The 15955-nt window shown below is 35.5% G+C and overlaps 1 protein-coding gene across 5 annotated transcripts in view; it reads right to left on the reverse strand.

Moving 5' to 3' along the window:
* Window positions 1–642: 642 nt before the first annotated feature.
* NOL4 (nucleolar protein 4) overlaps window positions 643–15955 on the reverse strand; it is a 276911-nt gene continuing 261598 nt past the window's right edge. For all 5 annotated transcript variants that reach the window (XM_030925929.1, XM_030925928.1, XM_030925930.1 and 2 more), the window contains one exon: window positions 643–2579. In XM_030925929.1, coding sequence (XP_030781789.1) covers window positions 2386–2579 — 194 coding nt within the window. In that variant the 3' untranslated portion in view covers window positions 643–2385. The remainder of the gene's footprint in view (window positions 2580–15955) is intronic.

Raw genomic sequence — 15955 nt, forward strand, 5'->3', positions numbered from 1 at the left:
AGGAATGATGAGAATCCCAATATGCTCATTCTTTTGAACAAATGTACGGAACACAGATTTTGGGTATTTTGACCTTGGTGAGTGAATGTGGGAGTCATAATTGAAGATGAAATAGAAACAAGAGCACCTTGTTGGAATTTAGCTTCTTTACTCCCTTTGCTACTTAACCATCAAGAATTTTTGACGTATATGCTGAATTCAAGCCTGAGTGTTAATTTGCAAAATAGAAACCTTGTCCAAGCCTTTAAATACTATTACAGCAAAAGGAAAAGTATAAAACATGCACTTAAAACAAGCACGTGTTTCATCCAAGATGTTAAATCAGGAAGAACTAAAAAACAGGTTACTCCTGAAAAAAAAAAAAAAAGTAATAAAGTATACAAACATATTCTCTAATCATATTTGAATAATCAGATGAAGCAGTCTTGGCTTCCTAATTTCCTTACCCATTCTTGGAATAAATTATTTACTAGAATGAATGTTGAGACCCTGGGGGATCTTAGGATATTCTTGAGAAATAAATTTGAAGTGCCAATTTTGTGCTAAATGTAGGTAGAAAATAGCCTTTTAGATTTTAAAAGTAAATGGCTAAAAATTGAGCATTGTATCCCTCAGAAAGTTTATACGGTTTGACAATCATTGTTTTAACACAGAAATCTGTTTATTAAACCAAACAAAACAGAGAAAATTATACCAGCCCTCAATTTTTGAATTTTCATTTAAATAAGCAAACTCTAAATCCACATCTTAAAAGATGTTTGTGCAGCTATGTATTCCCAAAATACTCATATTTCAATAAGATTTTCACATTATATTCACCAACAGTATCACAAAAGTTTTTTTTTGTTTGTTTTGTTTTGTTTTTTGTTTACGTAACTGTAAGGAACAGTAATTCTAGAAACACTAGAAGAAAAAAGCATAGCAATGTCCACAGTTACAAGAAAAAGTGCACATTACTCGGTCACAATCACAGTCATTACTTGAAAAACTATATGTAACAAGTAGATAAGAAATACCACTGATGCTTCAAACTCATGGTCAAAAACTGAATGACATAAATTTTACATGAAATAAGGCAAATTCAGGAATGCACAAAGAATCTGTAATCCAACCAAAGCCAAATGACAGAAAAAAGTTGTACGAGAAGCATGAACGAAAGTACTTCTCCCTAAATATTTTAAAAATAGGCTTGCCTCAGTGCACAAAGAAAACACCACTCATGTGTATCCCACACTATAAAATAAGAAACAAGGATAAAATATGGGGGATAGGAGGGCACAGTTCATTGTAAGTTGCAGCTGCATCTGCTGAGTGTTCTTTACATTACTTTTAGCTAGAACTGAAAATTATACAAATCATATCAGGAGATGTAATGATCTTTTTGGAAACTATTTCTGAGGGAAATGAAAAGAAAACTACACACAAGAGTGCAAATTTTCAGATTGTCACTTGCAACCTCTTAACATTCAGTCATCTACATCCAGTTGCTGCTAGAGGGATGCCTGGAGACAGCAGCGGCAATCAGGAACGAGCAGCTCTAAGAAACCAAGGTGTGATTTTTTTTCAATGATATGTCTTGTCTTAATATTAAAAAAATTCTGGGATGAAAACTGCTATGATAAAGTTGCAGTGTTGAGTGGGGTTTTTGAGATCAGCATGAGTGCAGAAATGCAGGCTTTTCTTGGAAGTAGTTCCTGATGTGATGATTGAAAGAACGTAGGCAAGGGTTTTTCCAGCATCAAGTGTTATTTTTGTAGAAAGAATTTGGAAAGAGGAGAAGGCAAGGGATGTGGAAAAGGTACTTACAGTAGTTTCTCAAAACAGTTTTCTTTTAGGACCTATGAAAAAGTTACCAAAGTAAAAATGACAAGTTTGAATGAAAAACAAGTTTTCTTTTTATAAAAATTACATTTTTTTTTTTTAAAATACAAGATCCTTTTCATTGTTGTTATATCCTGTAGCAACAAGAAATTTGGCTTTTTTTTTTTTTTTTTTGCCAGGTACTTCAGCTTTCAGTCCAATGAGTCAGTAGCAAATTCCACTAATATTTCAGCTGAATCTTGAACTACTGTTTTATACCACAAGCTTCTTCTGTTTTATCCTTGAATTAAGAATAGATAGCCTTTTATGCCCCTGATATTTATGCTGACACACTAAAACAAAAAGCAATAGGCTGGACATATTAAAGTATCTCAAGTACTTCAGAGGTCAGAGTTCCTTTGAAGCACCTTAACACATCACTTATGGATCAAGGACAATGTGGCATAATGGAAGTATTTCTCTTAAAAGACTGCGGTAAGACCAGAAGTATCTCTGTTGGGAAATCAAAATGTCATTAGTGGAAACTGCAAATTTAGACCTCAGTGAATACGGTGGTCGTCTGTCTCAGTTCTGTTGTAAAATGAGATTTTCCAGTTCATCTGCAGATCGCAATAAAAATGCAGCTGACTCTCGATATCCTGCAACAAGCTGTCGCACGGCATTGATTTCAGTGGGACTCAGCTGGGGTCTGGAGTTTGAGCTGCTGGAGGATCCTGAGCTAGTCGCCAATTGCCTCTTCATGCTGAGATCAGTGGGTCCTAGAAAGAAAATCATCACAAAATTAGACATAAATATTATTTGTTCTTGCATCTTGGATGTGAGCATTCAATAAATTATAGTTGAAGAATTCATGAATTCTTCCACGAGAAGCTACTGATCTCTTTAATCAAATACATCTACTCTCAGAAAGATTAATGAGCAATGTAATGGTAACTGAGTGGCTTTTCTTTGGACTTCTCTCAGATGCCCGAATCAGCCTCTGGAAATCACCTCTTGCTGCGGAGAGATGGTGAAAACTTTCTTGGAACATGTGTGTTTTGAAAAATTCAATTTTAAATCTGTCTTCCATGTGTTGTAGAAGCGTCTCATAGTAGCATAAAATGATGGGAATTACAAACATTTTTCATTTGTTACATTCATTAACAGATAGCTTAGACCCCATCAATTTGCAATTTTAAAAAAACTGTGATGTTAATGACTTTAGAGTACAAACTAGTCAACTTAGAAAAAAGGAAACTAAGGACTAAATGACTTCAGGAATATGTTTAGAGTTTGACAACATTTAAGTGGCACAATAAGGAGTTGACTTAGGTATATTATTATTATTCATTTCAGGCAGATGTTTACCATGCTGATTAGTATTAAAAGTGTTGACATATTACATTGGAATTTGTTTTAGAAGTGCAATAAGTAAGTGATTACTGCAAACAATACCCCAGAGAACCTAGATGTTTGGAATACTGACTTAAGTGTTTTTAATGCCGTCTCTGTAGTTATTTGCACAAAACACATTCATGTGCCAAAACCTTTTTTTCCTACATATTTAAGCCATCTGGTGGGTATGCTTTTTGACAACATTTTGTAAATTTTTTACTTAAAAATTATTTATAAAGGTATTTAAAATCTTTCATTCAGTCATTTGTGTTGAGAAGATACTTCTTTCAATTATTAAGTGTTCACTTTTATAGTTCTTAGCTGACATTAAGTATTTACTGTAATTATTAAAATTGCAGTATTAAATTTAAATCCTTGAATAAAACAGTACTAAGCACATAACTAAACATGTGCTCCAAAACTGTAATGATTCTATAACTTGAAAATGTTTTAACAGATTTTTCCTAACCATGTGTAAATTTTCAGATAATGGTATTCATTTCGTGAACTAAAACAAGAGATGTTATTTTATCCTTTTGGTTCTCCTTGAAGCATGATGGAGCTAGGTCAGGACCCAACCCCCTCCACCCTCCACCTCCACAAAGGAGATGAGATGTCCCATGAGAGGGAAAGAGCGTCACTTGGAATTTAATTAGAGCAGAGATGAGACTAGCACACAAGAACTCTGACATCTGAGAGAAATGTATTTCCACTTCTGTAGTGGCCTTTCAAAGTTTTGATTTTTCTAGCAGGACTTAGCTTCCATTTGTTCTGCTATTTACAAAATCATGAGACTGACATGACAAGCTGGAAGAGAGATGTGCGATGTCACATTTGCAAACAGAAGTTACTGAACCTGTATTGAGGCAAATCATTAACATCATTGAGTTTATTTGGAAAGTTCTGAGTGGATTAAAAAGGCATTATAACAGGAGTAGTGGTCTCCAGATGAACCTACTTTAAGTTTTGTTTTTCTTTATATTTAAGAGGCCCAGTACCAGGATAGATCTTTATAACAGATATTGAAAGGGTTTTCCTCTCAGCTGTGTAGTTATCTAGTATCTGGTTGGCTGACTATCATTATTTCATTACAAGGTGTAACATTTTGACGGTTTTTGCTGTCAATCCCAGTTGATTGACATCCTTAACTAGAAATGAGAAACAGTTGAGGCAAGGGCTCCAATTCTTTCTGAAGTGAGGGAGATTGATTTTATTCTACTCAGCAGTTTGTGAATTACACTCTACCGCTGGCTCAATGTTCTAAGCTTCCAAACCAAGACCCAGCTTTCACTTTCCTTCAGACCTTTGTTAGCACAGGCATAGTCTAGAGAAAGCTCTGCCATTTAGAGGCTATTCACACCTCCAACTTATTATTATTATTCTTTGTCTGGAAGACAGTTGACATCATTATCCTGGCTTCTTTCAGATCTGCAGGATCAGGATAGAGTGCATAAACCAAAATTATAAGCAGTCCTTTAGCTAACTGTTTGTTATTCGTATCTTCACTACTATGGGGTTAGGTGAGGAATCAAGCTAAAATAAAAATATTTGCAAACAAACAAGATATTTCACTAGTGACCAAATAGCCCTCACTGATTTGTCACTACCATTCATTTCTGCCTCATTGAGTGCATCCCATACTTGACTGGTTTGGCTTAATTAACCCCAACAATATGATCTGATTAGAATGCATATCAATTACAAGTAAAAATTCAAATTTTATAAAGATGCTAAATTTAGTGAAGTCTAGGAAAGTATTCTTGGAGACCTGCTAAAATCTCACAAAAGGCTACTGAGAAGCATGGTTCTGGAAAAGCTGGACCAGTTAACAAGAAAATGACCAAGGATAATGACACAAAAGATACTTCTAGAGAAATATTTTGATATCCAAGGTTAAAGGCAAACACCAAGGCAACTTGCTAGGTCCACATTTATATAAGTGCCCACATTTTTACCAAAGTGATGCAAACCTGCTTTATGATCATTCTGAAAAGATAAATAAGAGATAAAAGGTAGTTCATGCTAACATACAATGCTGTTTGAAAAGTTAAGCTCCACATATCAAAACCAATTCTTGATTCATTTTTTTGAGGTTTGAGGGATATTTAAGTTACAAATAAATTTCAGTTAAAAGAAAATGTGTATTTTCATTTTACTTCTTCATTTTCTTTTTCATTTTATTTTTCAAATTAAGTTATGAGCTGAACATTTCTCCCCTATTTATGGTGCATTTTCGGTTGTTGTTTTAAATAGACTTGTTTTTGCGATCATCTTTTAGTGTCATCTATCCTTAGGTAGTAGGGCCCCTTAGTACAAAGTTTTGTTTTTAGCAGTGTAAATTCTCTTTGAAAGACTATGGCATACATTTATATTTATCAAAAATTAGACGGAAGGTAAGAATGCAAGGCCCATAAATGCAGGCACCCTTTGTGTCTCATTTACCATATCATTCTATGGAGCTGTGTTGGTGCCTGGCACAAAGGAAGCCTCAATAATAATCAGTGACTAATCAATTATTGTATAATCAATAAATGAGAAGTGCCAGATTTTTCTACAGCCAGTACTTAAGAAACAGGAAATAAGTGTTTTTTTGTTTTGTTTTGTTTTTGTTTTTGTTTTTTGAGACGGAGTCTTGCTCTGTTGCCCAGGCTGGAGTGCAGTGGCCAGATCTCAGCTCACTGCAAGCTCCGCCTCCCGGGTTTACGCCATTCTCCTGCCTCAGCCTCCCGAGTAGCTGGGACTACAGGCGCCCGCCACCTCGCCCGGCTGGTTTTTTGTATTTTTTAGTAGAGACGGGGTTTCACCGTGTTAGCCAGGATGGTCTCCATCTCCTGACCTCGTGATCCGCCCGTCTCGGCCTCCCAAAGTGCTGGGATTACAGGCTTGAGCCACTGCGCACGGCCAAGTGATGTTATTAATAACACTAGTTGTGGTTAAAACAAAACTAGTTAGACATAAAACACAATGGTTTAATGTGACTTACTCAAGTAAAGTAACCTCTAATACATGGAAATATTATTATTGCCATAAAAGTCATCTAAAATTGTAAAAATGTAATTGCTTGATTACAGTGATTTCCACATGAATCATTGCTGATAGGGAAAAATAAATTATTGTCCATTTCCTAAATAATCATGTTTGTTTTACCACTAAATATTACCACAGGTCCTGAGTTGAATATAAAATCATTCCTAGCTTCATACAACCTTCTTCTACATTCCCTTCTTCAGCTAGGACCTCCAATCTCAAGTAATAGACTATGAAATGTCTGGATAACTGGCAATTAATGTAACAATTTTAAATAAGTGAAGAACATTTTAAATTCATTCTTTACTACAGGGGGTGGTGAAATTTTTAAACAAAGAACAAGGTAGGAAATATTTTAGTCATCTCAGGCCAAAAGGCAGAATTGCAGATATTAATAATGTGTAGGTACTTATACAAAAAGAGAGAAAGCAGATTTTTACAACATTCTCATGGACAAAATTCAAACTATAACAGCAATTGAGTCTTTTTTTTTTAAATAAGGTTTACTACTGAGGAGAGTAGAATTCTTTTTCTGGGAAGGCACTTTTTTCTTAATTGAGCTTCACCATTAGTGTTCCCTTTCATCAAAATTAATTGCAAATGTTCATCTATTAATGAAGATTTGTAGTGATATTTTATGTGTTTCATCTTTGAAAATGTCTTTTTATGCAGATATGTATTTTCAAATACTTTTATCAGGTCACAACCATATTATTTTAATTGAGCATATTCATCACTTAAAAGTCATTATAGAATTCTATTAGATCCTTCTCCTGATAGTTACCTTTTATTAGGTCAATACATTGCAGATTAATTACTTCCAATTAAAGTTTAAACTGGAAGCTCCTCAACTGAACAGTGAAAAGGAATTTGAAATATGATAATTTACTTTGCGTTTGCATCAATGTACTAAAATATTACTGAGTCTGTGGTATGTGCTCAGAAAATATATTCACTGCAAATTTGCATGGGAATGGAGATTTTACTTCTTGTTTTAACTTCTGATAGGACAAGAAGTTTATAAGCAATTTGCTATTACTGTGATTCAAACAGTATTAGCCATCATCAAAATGACTTTACCACAGCATAAGCTTTGCATATAAGTACTGTTTTATCTTGTAATTTCAGATTGAATTCAACAAGAAACATTGCCAATTCTGCAGCAAAAAGTAATTTCCAAAACCATTGAGTGTTTACTGATACTGTTTGAGGGCAGTTCTTATTTAGAAAAAATTTAACCTTAGCCCTGATCTGAAAAAATAATTTGTAATAAAATTTTACCAGGAAGCCATCAAACTGCTGTGTGGTAGGACAACTCAGTATATTCAGATTCTATTCTGACAAAATTTCACAGTAATGAACAGGATTAACTGATGAGAACAAATGAAGTTTAAAGATGATACTACTGTTTTAACCATGAATAAAATACTGAAGTGTTTTCCACAATGCAACTGCTAATGGCTCTTTCAAGGAATAACCATATGCTTTATGTTTTAACAAACTTTGTAAGTAAGTCCAAGTAACCCTCTTTGTACTTCACACCTCTTAGAAAGTTCCACTTCGGATTGTATTGAATTACTTTTTTTGAAACTTTGAAAATATTTTCACCTATAGATGTTCCACACTTACTATTCATAGAGGCTAATTTTGTCACTTCAAGCTTATCATTGACTCCTCCAGTAAGCAACAACAGGGTAGTATTAGTACCATCTCAAATCAAGAGGCAAGGAAAACTACTTGAAACTACAGTTACCTTGAAACTACAGTTTGTTAACTGACTACTTATATTACCAATATTACCAATATTTCAATTTCCTCAAACTTTCAAGCACTATTCTTGCCATAATGCTAATGGTCTTGAGAAGCCTTATTTTTCTGGATACAATTCTTTAGCTGTTGCAGTAAAATGTGATTTAATAAACTTGCTATCAGTAAATGAAGTGATTTTCCCTGGTTGGCTAACAAATTCACCACCTGAAAACTTTGGTTGTACACCATTTCATTTCTTATTTTTGTGATCAGATGTTTAATCAAGGTATTCATGATGATATTGTAGTACTTTTGCCAAAGAGTAAAAAAAAATCAACTATGAAACCTCAGGATCTTAGCTAAGTTAGCTAATATAGATAAAGTATCCATCCAGCACAATGCCTGGTTATAGTAGATATTCCATAAGTGGTAATTTCCTTCTCCAGATGACTGAATATTTATCAGTGGGCTAAAGATATCTAAAATATCACACTAAATATACATTGTTAGATTCAACATGCTAATGAGTTTCATTTATATTCACAAGTGTGATTACACTATAATTTGCCTAATACTCTTTTTGATGATAGAATTATAGTAGTATCATAAAATGAGCTGGAGTACTCTCTCTTCTTTTATCCCTTTTTCCTTCTTTTAGAATTGTTTGTCTAAAGTGAAGATTATCTAGCTTTTGAAGCCTTGGTAAAAATTTGTAAAACCATCAGATTCTGAAATTTTTTAATGGGCAGATTTTTATAATACTGATTCAATTTATATAATGGTTACAGGTTCATTTGGAATATCCATTTTTGAGTTCATATTGGCCAATTATGCTTTTGTAAAACATGGTCTAATATCTCTAAACTTTCAAGTATAATGGCATAAAATACTAATTTAATACATTTTAATCTTTGTTTTTTAAAATTTCTATTTATTCATCTTGTCATATTTTTTTAAAAGCCCTTTCAAGAATGCTGCTTTTGCCTTTGTTAGTCTTCATCTGTCTTTATTCATCTTGTCATATTTTTTAAAAAGCCCTTTCAAGAATGCTGCTTTTGCCTTTGTTAGTCTTCCCTATTGCTTCTTTGATTTGTATTTAACCAATTTTTTACTTATTCTATTGTCTATGGGTTTTCTCTGTTTGAACTTCTCAGGTTAAATCATTAGTTCATTAATTTTCTATTTTTTCTAATATGTATGTCAAAATGCTAAATTAGTTATATTCCATAAATCCAGTTATGTAGCATTTTCATCTTTGATAATTATAAATATTTGTCAACACAATGCTATCTGTATGTTAATGATTTTTTGATTTTTTCCATTTGCTTAGGTGGTCAACATATGTGAAAGAATATGTATTGTTAGATATCTGGGGGTCAGATTCTAGATATAGCTATTAGATTAAATTTTAATTATTTGTTTCAAATCCAAATGTTTTTCTTTTGTATCTTTTTTTGTTTGCTTTTTGTTTTTCTGAGAGACTTGTGTTAAAACTCCATGGCTATCATTATGACTTTCAATTTCCCCTTGCTATTTTGTTACTTTTTCATTTAATTTTGAGGCTTTGTTATTGGGGTACGTGGTTGTATTAGTCCATTCTTACACTGTTATAAATATGTGAGGCCAGGCATGGTGGCTTATGCCTGTAATCCTAGCACTTTGGGAGGCCAAGGTGGGTGGATCACTTGCAGTCAGGGGTACAAGATCAGCCTGGCCAACATGGTGGAATCCAGTCTCTACTAAAAATACAAAAATTAGCCTGGTATGGTGGTTGGCACCTGTAATCCCAGCTACTTTGGAGGCTGAGGCAGGAGAATGGCTTGAACCCTGGAGGCAGAGGTTGCAGTGGGCTGAGATCATGCCACTACACTCCAGCTTGGGGGACAGAGTGAGAATCCATCTCTAAATAAATAAATAAATAAATAAATAAATAAATAAATAAAATGAAAATGAATACCCAAGACTAGGTAATTTTAAAAAGGAAAGAGGTCTAACTGACTCACAGTTATGCATGGCTGGGGAGGCCTCAGGAAACTTATAATCATGGCAGAAGGAAAGCAGGCATATCTTACAAGGTGGCAGGTGAGACAGCATATGTGAAGGTGGAACTGTCAAACACTTATAAAACCATCAGATCTTGTGAAAACTCACTACCATGAGAACAGCATAGGGGAAACAAACCCCATGATCCAATTGCCTCCCACCAGGTCCCTTCCAAAATACATGGGGATAATGGGAATTACAATTTGAGAGGAGATTTGGGTGGGGACACAGAGCCAAATCATATTCTGACCCTGCGTCCTCCCAAATCTCACATCCTTTTTACATTTCAAAACCAATCATGCCTCCCTGACAGTCTCCCTAAAACCTAACTCATTCCAGAATTAACCCAAAAGTCCAAGTGCTAAGTCTCATCTGAGTCAAGGCAATGCCCTTCTGTCTAGGAGTTTGTGCAAGTTAGTGATTGTGGGTTTTTGCCATTACTTTTAATTACTTTTGCACCAACATAATAGTTACTTCCAAGATACAGTGGGGACACAGGCATTGGATAAATGCTTTCATTCCAAATGGGAGAAACTGGCCAAAACAAAGAGGCTACAGGTCCCATACAAGTCTGAAACCCAGTGGGGCAGTCATTAAATCTTAAAGCTCTGAAATGATCTCCTTTGACTCATGTCTCACATCCGGCGCATGCTGATGCACAGATGGTCTCTCACGGCCTTGGGCAGCTCCCTCATGGGCTGGCATTGAGTAACTGAGGCTTTTTCAGGTACATGGTGCAAGTTGTCAGTGGATCTACCATTCTGGGGTCTGGAGGATGGTGGCCCTCTTCTAGGCAGTGCCCCAGTGGGGACTCCATGTGGGGACTTCAATCCCACATTTTCCTTCCACACAGCCCTAGCAGAGGTTCTCCATGAGGGTTCCATATCTGTAGCAGACTTCTGCCTGACCATCCAGGTGTTTCCATACAGCCTCCAAAATCTAGACAGAGGTTCCCAAGCCTCAATTCTTGACTTCTGTACACCAGCAGGTGCATCAACATGTGGAAGTCACAAAGGCTTGGGGATTGCATCCTCTGAAGCAATGGCTGAACCTTTACCTTAGCCCCTTTTAGTCACAGCTGGAGCTGGAGTGGCTGGGATGCAGGGCAGCAAGTCCTGAGGCTGCACACACCAGCAGGGTCCTGGGCTTGGCCCAGGAAACCATTTATTCCTCCTACGCCTTCAGGCCTGTGATGGGAGCAACTGCTGCCAAGATCTCTGACATGCCCTGGAGACATTTTCCCCATTGTATTGGTATTGACATTCTGCGCCTCATCACTTATGCAAATTTCTATAGGTGGCTTGAATTTCTCCCCAGAAATGGGTTTTTTCTTTTCTATCTCATTGTGAGACTGCAAAATGTTCTAACCTTTATGTTCTGTTTCTCTTTGAAACATAAGTTCTAATTTCAGATCATCTGTCTCAAGTCAAAGTTCCACAGATCTAGGGCAGTGACAAATTGTCACCAGCATAGCAAGAGTGACCTTTGCTCCAATTCCCAAGAAGTTCCTCATCTCCACCTGAGACCACCTCAACCTGGATTTCATTGTCCACATTATTATCAGCACTTTGGTCGAAACCACTCAACAAGTCTCTAGGAATTTCCAAACTCTCCCACATCTTCCTGTTTTCCTCTGAGCCCTCCAAACTGTTCCAACCTCTGCCCCTTACCCAGTTCCAATGTTGCTTCCACATTTTCAGGTTATCTATATAGCAGTTCCGCACTGTCTGTGGTACCAATTTTCTATATTAGTCTATTCTCACATGCTATAAAGAAATACCTGAGACGGGGTAATTTATAAAGGAAAGAGGTTTAACTGACTCACAATTCTGCATGCCTGGGGAGACCTCAGGAAACTTACAATCATGGCAGAAGCGGAGGTTAACACATCTTATATGGTGGCAGGTGAGAGAGAGTGCATGAAGGAGGAACTGTGAAACACTAATAAAACCATCAGATCTCATGAGAACTCACTCACCTTCATGAGAACAGCATGAAGGAAACCATTCCCATGATTGAATCACCTCCCAACATGTCCCTTCCTCGACATATAATGATTATGGGGATTACAATTTGAGAAGAGATTTGGGTGGGGAAACAGAGCCAAACCATATCAATAGTACCTAGACAATTGTTACCTTCTGATGAACGGTTACTCTCATTATTAGTTAATAAATATTTAATTCCCCCAAGCTTTTGTATTAAAGTCAATTACAGTGGTTCCTCACTATCCTTGGGGACTTGGGTCCAGGATACCAAAATCCAGGATACTCAAATCCTTTATATTAAACGACACAGTATTTAGATATAACCTATGTGCATCCTCTGGTATGTTTAAAGTCATCTCTTGATTACTTATAATACTGAATATAATGCAAATGCTATATAAATATTTGTTATATTGTATGTTTTTATTTGTATTATTTTTATTTGTGTATTGTTACTTTTTATTTTTTTCCAATATTTTTCATCTGCAGTTGGTTCAATCTGGAGATATGGAGCCCACTGACACAGAGGGACAGCTGTAATGTCATACACCCTCATACAAAAATTCTTTCAATACTTCTGCAAGATTGTATTTTATCTGGGTCACTGCTATCAAAAAATAACTACATTTTATTTATGCATCCACCTGAGAATTTGTCCTTTAACAAGTGGTGGAAAACAACAGAACCAAATATGAGATGTAAGTATAAGGTCTTGGAACTCTCCATCTTCAGATAACTTACCTTTTGATTAGAGAAAAGATTGATACTACAGTTTAGTGGTAACTATTTGTCTCTTCTGTAGTCTATGTCAAACCGAAGTCATTTTTAAACAAGTTAGGTCTAACTGTAACCCTAATATGATTGTACATTCAAATACTTCACTCCTCTTGATGTCATTAAGTTTACACTTCTCTATTTAGTTAACACTGATTAATAAACATTAGGTTACCAATAAATAGTATACTTCTCTACAAAGTAACAAGTTGCTAAGATACATATTGTACACATACTTAAGAAAATATAAAAAGCAAGATATGTATCAGTGTCAAGGCCAAATAACTGTTTAAGGCATTATTCAAGGGAGAAAAGAGAACCTTGTAGATTGTACTGCCCCACCAAAATTGTAAAACTTCTTTCTAGCAAAGCTAAGGATCAAACACTGACAGCAATTGCAGGTTAAATTAGATCTCCTTCATAATATATTCCTGGACTGATTTGAGGGCAATTTTGACTGTTTACTTAAAAGGTTAATTTTAGTTGAAGACTGTAAATATCAATCTCCCACACATTTAAAAAATTAAGTACTGCAAAACTCAAATCTCTTGGATCTGATTTTTCTAAATTCTAAATTTTTATACCAATTAAAACATTTTAAAATCTTCTTTTCTCACTGTCTTGATCCATTTGTGTTTTATTTCATTTTTCTGATCTAAATTGACCTTGTTTAAAAAAAGAGAGAAAAATTGCTGTTGAACATCTCAGCACTTTTTTTTTTTATCTAAGGGGGTTTTCTACACAGTCAATTTAAAGAGAAGCAGTTATTTGCCACATTGGCCTTTCTAATCTTTCCTCTACTTTCATTTGCTAATTCCCAGTACTCAGCTATGTAAACTGCCTGAGTTTGTCCAGTAAATGACCTTTCTACTCAAGTTTCAAATTCAGTATTTTGTGGAGACCTAACGAATCCTTTGATAAATCACAGGATAACCTAAAGTGAGAATCAAGTGTCCCAGCAGTTTTAGAAATTTGTGAAGGGAAAGACTCCTAGCATGCTTCTGTTTCCAGGCAATCTTTGGCTTCTGGGGAAAGATACAAATACTGCAGGGAGAGAAGAGTTACTTTTTAATTTAAGGTGAACAAACATACTACATAAGGGCATAATTTATTATATCATTTATGTATATATTTACATACATATATACATTTTCAAATAACAGGAAGCAATCCCTAAAACCAGAAAGAATAAAGCATCAATTTATTATTCTTCAGAGAGCCCATGAGGTCAAAAATATCACAATTGCTTAGACCATTGGGTTCTCCGGCCACTGCTAAAGAGAAGAGAATCTTATGATTTGTACTCCCCCACCATTCATAATTTAACTTCATTTCTCCTGTTTCAACAAGCTGACAAATAAACTAGGAAATAGTATTATTTACAGTTTACTTGTAAATACCAGGGGGTTAATCCTTTGCCTAAATTCACATAGTTTGGTAGTTTCTACATTAAGATTTGAACCCAGATTTTCCACTTGCTAATCTTACTATCTGATAGCTGTGTGCTGCATAATTTTTGTCTGTACATTAAATGATATTTCATCAATTGGAGATTAAACTTGTGTTCAAGTTCAAACTCATTAATAAATTTTTACTATTTTCTTGAGTTATCAGTGCTCTAACAAAGCTGGAACATTTAATTTACATCTTTTTTTTTTTTTTTTTTTTTTGAGACGGAGTGTCGCTCTGTCGCCCAGGCTGGAGTGCAGTGGCCAGATCTCAGCTCACTGCAAGCTCCGCCTCCCGGGTTCCCGCCATTCTCCTGCCTCAGCCTCCCGAGTAGCTGGGACTACAGGCACCCGCCACCTCGCCCGGCTAGTTTTTTTGTATTTTTTAGTAGAGACGGGGTTTCACCGTGTTAACCAGGATGGTGTCGATCTCCTGACCTCGTGATCCGCCCGTCTCGGCCTCCCAAAGTGCTGGGATTACAGGCTTGAGCCACCGCGCCCGGCCTAATTTACATCTTTAAAGAGTCTTCAAATATTTCTGGAAATAGATTGAATAAACACAAATGTACAGATAAATTTTACAACTGACAGTAAAAAATTGCAGCCTATTGATTTTCTGTTCCCTTAAAAGTGAAATAAAATAAATTTGTAAAATAAGAAAACTGTGTAGTATTTCCTCAGGGCATTTTGGAGGTTCTCATTTTATCATGTCCCTTGCTTATCACAATTCATACTAATCCCTAGAAATTCCTGGGAAGTTGATTGTAACATGTGTGTGTGTAAACACACACACACACAATTCCATATATATGATCAGGACTCACTGCAGTCTTGACCTTCAGGACTTGAGTGATCCTCCCACCTCAGCTTCCTGAGTATCTGGGACTATAGGCCATGCTACTACACCTGGGCATCTGGGTATTTTTTTTTTTTTTTTTTTCAGAGATGGGGATTTGCTATGTTGCCCAGGCTGGTCTTGAACATCTGGGCTCAAGCAAGCCACCTGCTTCAGTCTCCCAAAGTGCTAGGATTATAGGCATGAGCCACTGAACCCAGCCTGATTCAAATGTTAATCTCATACAGACACACCTCACAGACATATCTAGAAAAATGGTTGGTCATTTGTTGGGCATCTTATAGACCAGTCAAGTTGACACATAAAATTGACCATCACATTTATATACTCTATTTAGGAGAATTCCCTTATAATATCCCAAAGGGAAGGTATTCTAAATCACATTCAATATTTTGAGATAATTACTAAGACATGTTCACTATAACATAGATGCCTGTTATAACAATACAAGATTTAATAGGAGTTGTGTTTTGTCCTGTATGCTTAATGGTCATATGAAATATTTTAAATTCCTATATTTCACACACACACACACACACGTGCATTTATCCCAGAGTGATTAAATTTGGTAGTTTATTCCACTCCTTTAAAAACAGGACAACGAAAATCTATAACAGAAACACTGATGCCTCATGAGGTAAGACACATGAATTAATGAAGAATTAGCTCCTCTGGAATTGAGATTACTAGTAATTAACAATGAAATTGATAGCTGATAAGGATACTATATTAGTATTATAAAAATCCAATACAACCCTCAGTTTAGACATTATTATATTGGAAAATATTAGTAAAAATTTCTTAAGGTGCTGTGAAATAATTTGTCTCACTGTTTTAAAGTACAACATTAAAAAAATGGTCCTCTTTTTGGCAAT

The sequence above is a fragment of the Rhinopithecus roxellana genome, chromosome 21 (genome assembly GCF_007565055.1).
Source record: "Rhinopithecus roxellana isolate Shanxi Qingling chromosome 21, ASM756505v1, whole genome shotgun sequence".
NCBI lineage: Eukaryota > Metazoa > Chordata > Mammalia > Primates > Cercopithecidae > Rhinopithecus > Rhinopithecus roxellana.